The sequence below is a fragment of the Oryctolagus cuniculus genome, chromosome 12, assembly GCF_964237555.1.
Source record: "Oryctolagus cuniculus chromosome 12, mOryCun1.1, whole genome shotgun sequence".
Lineage (NCBI taxonomy): Eukaryota > Metazoa > Chordata > Mammalia > Lagomorpha > Leporidae > Oryctolagus > Oryctolagus cuniculus.
In genome coordinates this window covers 43,601,206-43,614,787 of record NC_091443.1, presented here as the reverse complement: position 1 = coordinate 43,614,787, position 13,582 = coordinate 43,601,206, and the positions used below count along the sequence as shown (strand labels likewise).

At 42.8% G+C, this 13,582-nt stretch overlaps 1 protein-coding gene across 9 annotated transcripts in view; it reads left to right on the top strand.

Moving 5' to 3' along the window:
- The window catches only part of NUBPL (NUBP iron-sulfur cluster assembly factor, mitochondrial), a 253,606-nt gene that overhangs the window by 225,059 nt on the left and 14,965 nt on the right, over positions 1 to 13,582 (top strand). For 4 of the 9 annotated variants that reach the window (XM_017348248.3, XM_017348250.3, XM_051822755.2 and 1 more), the window contains 2 exons: positions 2,830 to 2,912; positions 8,589 to 9,265. In XM_017348248.3, coding sequence (XP_017203737.1) covers positions 2,830 to 2,912; positions 8,589 to 8,759 — 254 coding nt within the window. In that variant the 3' untranslated portion in view covers positions 8,760 to 9,265. Of the gene's footprint in view, positions 1 to 2,829; positions 2,913 to 8,588; positions 11,716 to 13,582 lie in introns of those variants that run through there. The other 5 variants (XM_002717939.5, XM_070053780.1, XR_011380771.1 and 2 more) reach the window with 3 other exon arrangements.

Here is a 13,582-nt window from a genome sequence, read left to right as displayed (position 1 = left end):
TGAAGCATCTTATCAGGAAGTAATGTAACATATGAGAGTTATATTTTAACTAATGGCTCACATATGTACAGTTATCCTAAAAATGTATCAGAAACACTGATTACCAATCACAAAAGCTGGACACTACCCTAAACTGCTATGTCTAATGATGTTATAGGGAAGATCACTTGGAGTTCCAACTCAGGACACATCGCCCCTTAATGCAGCCACGTGTTCCCCCGGGCCTCCCATGAACTGCAATGGAAGGGCTGGAATTGGGAATGAGGACCTGAGATAAAAGTGTTCTCCCCTGTGGCCTCCTGGGTGGTTGAACCCCACAGGGAGCCCTTGGCCGTCCTTTACTCATTCCCAGCCAGCCTCTTAATTGATGTTCATCCTTTGGGTTGTGTTTGAAATGATTGGTAAAGTAGCTCTTCAGAACCTTATCCTTGTGGATATACTGGGGCAGTTGCTGTGCATCGTAGCTATGGTCAGACTGTCTCAGAGGAACCCTTTGGCCTACTCTGTGCCCTTGTTTCCTTCAGAATTAGCCTTCCAAGTGCTTAGTATGCCCGGTGTGCTCCTCACTCACTCAGCCTTTACTGCTTCTTCTGCCTCTCAAATTAGAACCATTAGCCCACCTGCATTCTCACTGTATTACCTCTGCCCGACAAGATACTGCCTGTATTACCTACTGCCCAGTCTACTCTTGTGTGTCTCTTGGTAGGATTGTGGGTCTCTGGAGGGCAAACACAGTGTGGATGAGTGGCTGTACAAAAGAGAAGGTTTAACTTTATCTTACTTCTGTTTCTTCAGGAGAAAAGAAATCATTCCAGATTTCTTCCTATAGTGGCAGTTCATAAATCAAAAGAAAAATTTTATGGGTTTCTAAGCATGTTCTATCACTTATTTTACCCTGCCTGCCCCGTCACAGTTTCCTGCAGTCTTAAATTGATCTATAGAATAAACATCAAATTTATTGAAAAGCTAATCTTTAAATGGCTGCTGAAATATTCATGTATTTTGTCACTTGGCCGTTGGACGTTAAGGGAAGACTTAAAGAGCTAAGATCACAAAATTTGCTGACAAGAGGAGCGTGAAATATCTGTTCCTCCACCATGTACTGTATAATAAATCGTAATGTTTTTGTAACATGCACTTCTGCATTATTTACACTGCCTGGCGTGGTACTGATGACTTATTTTTATAAAACACACACACACACACACACATTTCAATAACTTTTGAATGAATTTAGAATGGTTCTGAGGATGCTGAGTACCATAGAGTCTGTTCTTCTTTGTAAATCTCCACTTTCTGCATTTAATTTGAAAGCAGAGAGACAGAGATCTTCCATCTCCTCGCTTTTATTCCCTGAATGCTGACAACAGTCAGGACCAAGACTGGACCAGGCCAAAGCCAGGAACCCCAAACTCAATCCATGTCTCACTTGTGAGTTGTCAGGACCCTAAGTACTCAAATTGTCACCTACTGCCATGTAGGATGCACATTAGCAGGGAGCTAGAATCATAACACAGCTAGGACTTGAACCCAGGCACTCTGATACGGGATGTGGCGATCCAAGCAATGTCTTACCTGCTGGGCCAAATATCTACCCCCATTTACTGCATTCTGTCTCTCAGTCTTTGAAAGACTTCTGCCCTGAAGGTGTGGTAGAAAAGAGTGTATTGGATGATGGATAAGAACCTCTGGCTCCTAAATGCACCAATTAATAGTACTGTGCTCTCAGGAATCATACACAACCTCTCCAACTTTGGACTGTGTATTAGAGGTTTTTATTATTCAAAGGCTCTTCAAAAATTAGCGGAAAATGTATATTATGAAAAATATACATAGATTTTATGGGGGTTTTTTGCATGAAAAATAAGCTTACCTTTTCATTTTGCTTTTCCACCAACTTTCTGAAGTACCCTCATAACACTTCCTGAGACCTCAACAAGCTTACAAGTTAGATGTAAGTCTATGTAGATTAGTAAATAACAATAGAAAAAGATTCTATCTGCTAAAAAGGCAGAGAGTTGAGATAATATTTCTCTTAGCTCACTCTGCCAGCAGCAAGATTACATTGTTGTTCTTTTTTGGGGGTACTTTGCCTCCCCCGCCCCCCCCTTCCTCTTATCATGTGACACAGTGAGTCAGTATCAGATATTACAGAGAAATCATTTACAAATGTGTTCCAAGCCACTCCTGGATGGAAGACCTCCAGCAAAGATTAAATGAGAGGCTTCACCCTTCATTGGGTGCCACATAGCTATCATATGTGCATGTGCGATCCCTTTACTGCCCTCAAATGCAGTATTTTGCCTCTGATTTTCATTTGAAATTCTTTGTTCCAGAGATATAGTAAATTGCAGATAATCATGATTTGAATTGATTTAAATCAGTTTAATATAGGCTTTTTTTTTTTTTTTTTTTTTTTTTGACAGGCAGAGTGGACAGTGAGAGAGAGAGACAGAGAGAAAGGTCTTCCTTTGCTGTTGGTTCACCCTCCAATGGCTGCCGCAGCCGGCGCACCGCGCTGATCTGATGGCAGGAGCCAGGTGCTTGTCCTGGTCTCCCATGGGGTGCAGGGCCCAAGTACTTGGGCCATCCTCCACTGCACTCCCGGGCCACAGCAGAGAGCTGGCCTGGAAGAGGGGCAGCCAGGACAGAATCCGGTGCCCCGACCGGGACTAGAACCCGGTGTGCCGGCGCCGCAAGGCGGAGGATGAGCCTAGTGAGCCGCGGCGCCAGCCCAGGCTTTGTTTTTTTCCAAAGTTCAAATAGGTTCCAAATGGTTTTGTGAGCTTTCCCGGTACTGATGGATATCTGTCTGCTGTGCTCTTTCAGGAGACATTCCTTTACACCTTAGTATAAGGGAAGCTTCAGATACAGGCCAGCCAATTGTGTATTCACAGCCCGAAAGTGATGAGGTAAGTGGCATTTTTAAATACGACATTTCCTTCCTTCCTCCCTCTCCCCCCCTCCCTCCCTCCCTCCCTTCCTTCCTTCCTCCCACCCTCCCTCCCTCCCTCCCTCCCTTCCTTTCTTCCTTTCTTATTTATTTATTTATTTGGGAAGCAGAGTTGCAGGGGGGCGGGAAGGCAGAGAGTGACGGAGAGAGAGACACACACATCTTCCATATGCTAGTTCATTAGCAACGGCCAGGACTGGCCAGGCTGAAGACAGAAGCCTGGAGCTTCATCCACATCTCCCACATGAATGCAGGGGTCCAAGCATTTGGACCATATTCTGCTGTTTTCCCAGGCCATTAGCAGAGAGTTGGATCAGAAGTGGAACAGCTGGCACTTGAACTGGCACCCATAAGGGTTGCTGGTGTCTCAGGCAGAGGCTTAACCTGTTATACCACAACACTGGCCCACAAAGCATATTTCTTGGAAAAAGAAATAAAAAAGAACTGGTATTATAGTGTAGCAGGTTAAGCTACCACCTGCTTTACCAGCATCCCATATGGGCCACCAGTTCAAGTCCCAGCTGTTCCACTTCTAATCTAGCTCCCTGCTATTGGCCTGGGAAAGCAACAGAGGATGGCCCAAATGCTTGGGCCCTGCCACCCGCATGAGAGATCCAGGCCAAGCTACTGGTGCCTGGCTTCAGCGTGACCCAGCCCTGGCCATTGCAGTCGTCTGGGGAGTGACCAGCAGATGGTAGATATCCCTTTCTCCCTCTCTGTCTGTGTTTCTCCCTCTCTCTGTGACCCTACCTTTCAAATAAATAAATACGTCTTTAAAAGATATATACTTTTTGATATGCAGAAAGAAAATTGGGAAGATTCAGCTTATCTGAATAATTAAGTTGATGTAGCTGAAAGACAAGACTCCCTTCCAAATGTTGCCCTCTTTCTGTTGTGTAACCTCTGGGTCATATCCCAGTAGTTAAAATTTCCTCAGTTCCTCTTAAGAGACTGGTGTCATTGAGTATATTGAATACATTGTTTTATTTTATTCTCATAGCATCTTTATGAGGTAAATGTAATAATCTTCACTGTTTCAGATAAAAGCAAAGATTCATTTATATTAATGAATTTGTCCAAGATAATACTAGAGACCAGGTCCACACTCAGCTTTTTTTTTTTTTTTTTTTTTTTTTTTTTTTTTTTGACAGGCAGAGTTAGTGAGAGAGAGAAAGACAGGGAGAAAGGCCTTCCTTTTCTGTTGGTTCACCCCCCCAAATGGCCACTACGGCCGGCATGCTGTGCCGATCCAAAGCCAGGAGCCAGGTGCTTCCTCCTGGTCTCCCATGTGGGTGCAGGGCCCAAGCACTTGGGCCATCCTCCACTGCACTCCCAGGCCACAGCAGAGAGCTGGACTGGAAGAGGAGCAACCAGGACAGAATCCGGCACCCTGACCGGGACTAGAACCTGGGGTGCTGGCGCCGCTAGGCGGAGGATGAGCCTAGTGAGCCGCGGCGCCAGCCCCACACTCAGCTTTAATGTACATTTCGTGCATTCTCTTCCCAGTGCAATCTCTGCCTCATTTCCTGATTAACTGCAAGGTTTATTAACTGTCTGCCATATGTATGTGCTAGCTTCCAGTTCATCCCATTTTCATAATATAACTGGGACTGTGCCAGAGCATAATGTAGAGGATCTTAACCTGGGGGTCCGAGAATCACCAGAGATGACATCCAGAGTGTGTGATGGTGCATTGTCTGGGGAGTTGGATAAGAGCTTTGTTAGGTTGTCATGGGTGGGGGGGGGGGGTTACTCTTTCATGGCATTTAAAATCCAGAGTAGCAGAGTTTGAATCATGAGATGAGAGTAGAGTTCCCAACCTGGACATGGAAGATGTTCACTCCTAGCTGTGACTGAGTCCTGGAACCAGGATCTTTCTGGCTAGCCTCATGCTGAATCTTGCCTCCCAGTACTCCCTCCCTTTTCCTTATGAACTCAAAAGGAAATGTGTCCTCAGAAACTAGTTACAGCCCTTTCAACCAATCCAAATATTCATGGAAACTTAATGTTCATTCTGTTTGAATGTCTTCACTTAAAGAATGAAATGAACATTTATTTGCCCAACACAGTAAATCTGCAAAAGTTAATTGTAAAGAACCTATACTATTAGTTGGTAATAATTAGCCCCTTAGACTAAGCTAGAACTGACTGACACCTGCTATTTTAGGAGTTGATCCACATATTAATCAGTAAAAATTTCATTGTTATTCTCTTCTCCATATTCCATCACTTCCTCCTCCCAACATCTGATGTCAGGCTCTCATTCTCTGCCTATAAAGTCCTTTAAAATTTGGCATTAAGGATTCTCTCACAGTAATATTTAACTTTTAGAAGAGGCAAACACTACAAAGGCAGTGATTAATTTAAAGGTATAAATTGTGGTGGTTTTCAGACAAAATTAAGAAAGTTGGAAGGGCTGTAGTATCAGTTGAAAGCACTAACAGGCCGCTCAGACACAACTAATGGTCAGAACCTTCTGCCTAAGTGTACCGTTCAGAAAAGAGGTGTCTGGGAATCTCCCATTGTGAGCAGTGTAAAATAGCGAAAGAAGTAGCAGGACAAAAAGGGAGGTGCATACTGCAAATTCAGAACTCTTCAATTCAGTAGCATTGCCCCTTGCAGGTGCACTTCTAATTGTTGATTTAACAAACTATTTTTTGCTTTTGAGTGAAGCCAGGATACAAGGAACAGGCTGGTGATTGCCTGATTTTGTGGTTTTATTCTTTTTATCTCGTGAACATATTAGCATTCAGAAAGATATGTTCTAAGATATTCCTGGTAAAGATTTTCAAATATCAAATCTGTATGATATTCCTGGCAAAGACTTTCAAATGTAAATGGAAACTTTATTACTCTATCATTCCTAAATTATCACCTCACAGTCCTACTATGAAGTGACTGTGAGAAATAAATTATAACTTCAGTTACTTAAAGACAAAAACAAGGCCAAGAGCTCTCCAGAAAGCTTCTTGCACTTTGGATACTATTCATTCCCTTTTGCCTACACACAGGCTGCAGCTGGATTTTCTGGGCCACTAGATATGTAATAAAAAGACCTTAACTAGGAGGGAAGGATTATCAGCCTGTGTGGAATGGAATTAATGAAAGAAGAAAGTATTAATAGTTTTAGAAATCTCAGTTATATATTTTACATATAATGTATGTGTGTTACCTTTTTGCTAGTATGGATTAAACAAAAGGGATTTAATTTGATTATTACTCAGGCAGGAAGAAAACCCAAAGGCATGTTTCTATGAGCTTTTCAATGAGCTTGTAAATTACTTGAGGGCATGATGCTAATAGCAGCAACAACAAATATTTATTATTTGCTTCCTCTGTGCCAGCATTCTGCATGCCTTATTCTCACTTGCTACTCCCAAGGCCTGTGAGGTAGATACTGTTCTGACAACTATTTTACAGCTGTGGAAACTAAGCCTAGAAAGGTCACATAACTTGCCCAAAGCCTCTCTCTGAATACAGTAGTGTAGGCAAGGTTCCAGACCTGTCTGATCGGACTTCCAGACCCTAGTTCTTCATCAGTGAGCTGCTCTGCCTCCTTTTTATATCATTACATCCCACACATTTCCCAACACAATGCCTTGCATGCAATAAGAACTGAAATGTGTTTGTGGAAATGATACTGCAGTGGCTGAAAAAAAATTCAGTCTCAACAAATTGAAGCTGTTAAACTAAGCACTTTTAATGATTTCTCTGCAAAGGATAATCTAACCATTATTTTGAGTGTGATATACCGGAAGTTTAAACTTGGAGATAATCCATTAAAAAGCAAAGGTTGGTATTGGCATCGTGGCACAGCAGGTTAAGCTGGTGCCTATGATGCCGGCATCCCATATAGGCACAGGTTTGTGTCCTGGCTGCTCTGTGCTTCTTGTTCCCTGCTAATGAACCTAGGAAAGCAGTGGAGGATAGTCCAGGTAATTGGGCTCCTGCACCCACGTGGGAAGCCAGGAAGAAGCTCCTGGTTCCTGGCATGAACCTGGCCCAGCCCTGGCTATTGCGGCCATTTGGGGAGTGAACCAGCAGATAGAAGATCTCTTTCTCTCTGTAATCTGCCTTTCAAAGAAATAAATAAATCTTTAATAAAAAGGAAAGGTTGAGTGTAGCAAACTTAATTATTCTGAAATCGTTCAGTATTTTTTTTGTATTCTGATAGGTTTATTGTCTCTAACTTAAGATTAGTACTAAATAAGATTATAGAATGATGATGCTTTTGTTTTAGTGAACTTTAAATTTTCATCACAAAATATTAAGCATAAATACCTAGAAAAGCAATTAGTAGATAAAAGATATTTTTAAAGATGCAAGGATGAAAATCAACACACTAAATTTGAGAGAATTATTTCTTTATGAATAAAAGTTCTGTTTTTAAACAAAAACTATTGTTTCTGTTAACTGCAGCAGAGAGTGAAATCCTTTTGAGACTATACATTATAACTGCTTGAATCTGGGGCTTGCTAGTTAGTATGTTGTGCAGTAGGAAGAACTGGGCTTTGGCCGGCGCTGTGACTCAATAGGCTAATCCTCCGCCTGCGGCACCAGCACACTGGGTTCTAGTCCCCTTTGGGGCGCCAGATTCTGTCCTGGTTGCTCCTCTTCCAGTCCAGCTCCCTGCTATGGCTCAGGAGTGCAGTGGAGGATAGCCCAAGTGCTTGGCCCTGCACCTGCATGGGAGACCAGGAGAAGCACCTGGATCCTGGCTTCGGATCAGCACAGCGTGCCAGCCGCAGTGGCCATTGTGGGGTGAACCAACAGAAAAAGGAAGACCTTTCTCTCTGTCTCTCTCTCTCAAAAAAAAAAAAAAAAAAAAAAAAAAGAACTTGGCTTCAGCATTAGTTGAACTCAGGTTTGAGTGTGTTTTCCAGATCACTGACTTTCTAACCTTGAACAAATAGCTCCCAATTTCTTCATCTCAGTTGAGTGGAAAATGCTTGTTTTTCATGATTGAGATTACTACTTACTCAAAAGTATTTGACGCAGTATGTGCTAAGTTAAAATTGTTAAAGCCTTATTCATGTTTTGAGACCCTTTATTGTTGTTGTTAAGGGGAGTCTTTGAAATGAAATTTTAACACTTTTCTGGTAAAATTAAATATGATTCAGCTGTTAGGGCTCTGGTGTAGTCTTTGAAAAAGAAGATTGTGACACATGCGTGAAGCCTTCATCAAGGCAGGACACCCTGAACTCACCTCCTTTGATGGCTCAGAGCTTGGGAGTTAGTCAGACAGCACATATTGTACTTGCTCTAATGCTTTGGACAAGACTCTTCACCTTTCTTTGTCTTGGTTCTCTTGTCTAAAAAGTGGGGAATGTGACAGGATTTATTCCCTAGGGTAGCTATGAAGATAAATTCAATTATCCTTGACAAATAGCAAGTACTCGGTAAATTTTAGCTATTATCATGAGTAATGGTAACGTGTACATCACTGTTAGGGTATCATTGTAGAAATCAATGGTTTCAGAAAACCTGATTTATGTTTTACAGTTACATTTTATGAATAAGATGGGACAATATTTTCATTGTAATTTGCTAAAAAAAAAAAAAAGAAACTCTTAAAATGTAGATAAGGTGACCATTGTTCTAACTGGAACATCAAGGACATTGGGTTTGTTTGTAGCTCATTCCTGGCTTGGAAGCACTGTTAGTATCCCACTGCACTGAGGACCCTGGACGTGAGCTATGGAAGCACTCACTGCATCAGGCCTGCTTGCGTGATTCCCATCTTGAGGTGCTCAGAGCTGGAGCTGCACACAGTTCTCAGAATAAAGAACATGCTTTCCAAAGATAAGTCACAAAGTGGTAATAGAAGTAGCCCTCCTGAAAAGGACTAACAGTTCCTAGGCCAAAGAAGTTGTGACAGCATCTCTCAGGATATGAGTTTGTCAGAGGAGGAAGGTGTACTTTTTCTACACTGAGACTGGATTGCTGGTGTACTGGCACTGGGATCAAGTTTGAAAAAACAGTAATTGCTGGTATGAAATATTTTTTCAGAAAGTCATCTTCCAAATATAATCCTCCAGATAATCTGAAATCCTTCCCCCGCTGCTTCAGTTGCAATGTGTGTTGTCTTCCCACTTCTGAGTTTCCTCATCTCATCCAGCATTTTTAGCAGCAAGTATAGGGGTCATCTATGATCAGCTGTTCATGAGTCATTCTGTGTGTGCTGGGGAGAAATGTGGAACAAAGGACTCTATTCTTTTCCAGGCCAAAGCTTACCTGCAGATCGCTGTGGAAGTGGTGAGAAGATTGCCCCCCCCTCCAGCGTGATTCCCCAAGCATCTGGAAATTTCCGAATAAGAGAAATCAGAAGTCAGCAGTGTGGTGGTAGCACCTGCAGGGACAGGAAAACTCACAGTTGTTTTCATTTTTGTCTTAGCAAATATGTGTTATTTTCAGATTTGATTTGCTAAGGTATGACTCACAAAATTGTTATGTATCAATGTTAACTACTCTATTTCAAAATTTAAAAAAAAAAAAAAAAAAACAATGTGTATCAGCTGTGCAGAACTGCAGTCTCTCTTGTTGAACTACCTCTTGGGGAAACCTGAGTTCTTGTGAAAGCCCACCCTGGGAGAGAACTGTGCTTGTTTTGAGGACCACAGAGTTGGTCATTGAGAACGTTTGTTGAATGTGTGTGTGGATGTAGACAGTCGTGTTTGAATCGTGTCTCTGTCTTGCCGTGTTCTTAATATCCTTGAGCCTCTGCTTCTTCATCTGTACCAGACTCTACCCCAGACTTAGTGATTCTGAATCCTCAGAGGTAGGGCCTGGACGTGTGTATTTTTAACATGATCATGACAGTTTTGATGATGTTTCTGATTGTGATGGAAAGAATATAATGACAATAATAATGGGCACTCTGGGGAGAACTGTTCCTTCACCATGGATTCTGAGTGGTTAATTGGACTTACAGTTCAGATTGAAGCCAAGCAGCCATTTGTTGACTGGGGTTTCCCCCTGTACTCTTAACAGCACTGTGTTCCTGGAAATACCACTTTGCTGCCTGTGCCCCGTCATAATTCTGTTTCAACTGCCAAGATAAATCAGCTTCAGAATGTCCCATTTTGCCACCTGAACCTGGCCAGTGAACTGTGGCTTGTGGTCACTTTTAAAGGCAGCCAGTCAGAACTAGCATTTTCTCACAAGCCAGCAGCCCTCATTTGTTTACAGACCAGGGCAGGACCTTTTGCTCAGTGAAACAGCCCTCCCCTTGGTTCCTCTGGAGTGCACCTTCCTTTCATACCTGAAGGCTGTGTCTCACCCAGTTTGCAGACGACTTCCTGAACTAAAGCCTTCCCTTGTACCCTAAATTCTTTTCTAATGAATTTTTGTGTGCAACAGCTGACATCTATCCAGGGTTTTCTCCATGACCTTGTAATCTTCCGATTTTTCCAGTGGGGTACTGTTATCTCTGTTGTACAGATAAGGAAAGTGGCTTGCAAGAATGTTCAGTGTCTTGCTGAGGGTTATCATTTCTTCCTGCTCTCTCTTTTTTTTTTTTTGACAGGCAGAGTTAGACAGTGAGAGAGAGAGAGACAGAGAGAAAGGTCTTCCTTTTTCCGTTGGTTCACCCCCGAGTGGCTGCTGCGGCTGGTGTGCTGCGGCTGGTGTGCTGCAGCCGGCGCGCTGCGCCGATCCAAAGCCAAGAGCCAGGTGCTTCCTCCTGGTCTCCCATGCGGGTGCAGGGCTCAAGCACTTGGGTCATCCTCCACTGCACTCCCGGGCCACAGCAGAGAGCTGGACTGGAAGAGGAGCAACCAGGACTAGAACCCAGTGTGCCAGCGCCACAGGCGGAGGATTAGCCTATTGAGCCACAGCGCCGGCCTGAGGATTACCATTTCTAGCAAGTGTAGAGCTGGGATTTGAATAGGGTGGTTGGCTACAGGGTCCCTACTTTTGCACATCAGTGTGCATTCCTTAATTTCTTAGGAGGTATGTAGTATTCAGCATGGCCATGAAATCTGCTTCCTCTTTCAGGAGCATTCCATGGAGTTCATGCCTGTCTCTTGTCTAATTGAAGCCCAGAGAGAGAGATATCAGGGACTTTGCAAGGTCAGGTGGCAGATAGCTATAGAACTGGAAGAACTGAGATAATTGATTCATTAATTAATTGTCAATTATAAGGAATGTCCTATGACCTTTGACAGCTGCCTTGATGTCTTTTGCTTTCTAGTTATCAGCCAGAAAGTTAGGCAGAGAGTTGCATACTCTTGTAAACATGTTTCCATGCAAAAACTTATATGTGAATATGTTTAACAGCTTTATGTGTAATAGCCAAAACAACCCATATTTTCTTAAGTGGGTGAATGGTTAAACAAACTGATACATTCATACAAATACTATTCATCAGTAAAAAGAACACATTGTATATATAGACAATGACCTTGCTGAATTCCAGAGAAGTATGCTAAGTGAAGAAGCCAATCCAGGGGCCGGTGCTGTGGCACAGCAGGTTAAAGCCCTGGCCTGAAGCACTGACATCCTATATAGGCACTGGTTCTAGTCCTGGCTGCGTCTCTTCTGATCCAGCTCTCTGCTATAGCCTGGGGAACCAGTAGAAGATGGCCTGAGTTCTTGGGCCCCTGCACTCATGTAGGAGACCTGGATGAAGCTCCTGGCTCCTGACTTTGGATCAGTGCATCTCTAGCCATTGCAGCCACCTGGGGAGTGAACCAGCGGATGGACGACCTCTCTCTGTAACTCTCAAATAAATAAAATAAATCTTTAAAAAAAGGAAAGAAAAAGCTAATCCCAAAAAATTGTGTGCTATGTGATTCCATTTCTATACCATTTTGAAATGACAAAGCTATAGAAATGGAAAGTCGTGTTAACGAACGGGTTGGGAATGGACTTGAGTGTGACTTTCAGGGGAACATGAGGGATCCTTATGAGGACAGGAATGTTCTGTAGCATGACGTCATCAGTGCCGGTGTCTTGGTTGTGATGTACTGTAGCCACATGAGATGTCACCACTGGGGGAAATTGAGTTAAGGACACATGGAATCTCCTTCTATTATTTCTTAAAACTGCATGTAAATCTATAATTATCTCAAAAATAAAAGATTAATTTAAAAAACTGTACCGCTATATGTAAATTTAAATTTCCTCGACTATATTCTTCATACTAATTAATATGAGTACAAGTCTTCGTGGTCACAGTAATCATCACTCATCACTCTGAGAAGGAAGTAATGACTTCAAGTTACAGATATTTGCTTTTGTTTTTATTGTCTGTTTATAAAGAAAGGGGGAATATACAGGATTATTGAGCACTCTGAATACCAAAAAGTAAGTACTTAAACTAGATTTAACTTGCCCTGGAAAAAGGATAATCCAAGTGAGCTTCAGAGGTGCTTAAAATTGCATGCCGGCCGGCGCCGTGGCTCAATCGGCTAATCCTCCACCTTGCGGCGCCGGCACACCGGGTTCTAGTCCCGGTTGGGGCGCCGGATTCTGTCCCGGTTGCCCCTCTTCCAGGCCAGCTCTCTGCTATGGCCAGGGAGTGCAGTGGAGGATGGCCCAGGTGCTTGGGCCCTGCACCCCATGGGAGACCAGGAAAAGCACCTGGATCCTGGCTCCTGCCATCGGATCAGCGCGGTGCGCCGGCTGCAACGGCGGCCATTGGAGGGTGAACCAACGGCAAAAGGAATACCTTTCTCTCTCTGTCTCTCTCTCTCACTGTCCACTCTGCCTGTCAAAAATAAAAAAAAAAAAAAAAAAAAAGATTTATAAAAAAAAAAAAAATTGCATGCCAAAATATAGATCACCCCTCGGGGAAGTGGGAGAGGTAGTCTTCACTACTCTCATACACGACTCAGAGGAGATCCACAGACGGTGTCATTCCTCTGCCTCTTTTTGCCATCGCCTTTGCTTGACTAGTGTGTGCAGAGGCTTCAAGGAAAGCTACTGGAAAAAATGGTGGTTTAGAAGTGGAGGAAGGGAAAGAAGCTGTAAACACAAGAACTAAGCTTATTTGAAAATTTTGCCTTGGGCGCACTTTGTTAAGCTTCAAAGTGCTGACTTCAAAGATAAACTCTTAAGCATAGCTAGTGTGCCTGATGTTAAAGAGGTAATATTTATCCCTCATTCTTCACATTTCCATAGAGTGTAGAGAATTTCCATTCTACCCTCCATGAGAGAAAGGTAAACTCACAACAGAGGAAGTGACTCATCCTGTGGGAAGATTTCTTCTCAAACCCTCTGCATTTCTATCCTTTGCTTTCTGAGGCAGGCTACAAGAAAACCTGATGTATCCTTGGACTTGAACTTGGGTGTGCAAGTCCACCTAATTTAGGGTTATGGTATTCGGTAACCTGTTACAGTCACATATCCTCCAATATAGTTTTTGTCAGTAATAAAGAGTATTTTTATCTGGATCTGAATGCTGTGTCTCTCGATTCCAAATAAAGTGATAAACCCCCACCTGACTTCTAGAAATGTCTTTATAGAATCCTAGGAAATTAGAACTGTAGAGTTTATTAGAGTCCAGAAAGTTCCATGTGTCCATTTGAAGCATATATGGTAAAACATGAATTCATCAGTGGCTAAAAGCTTTTGAATGGGGGTGAAGAGGGGAGTGGGAGAAGGTACAGAGAACATATGTGGTAAAGC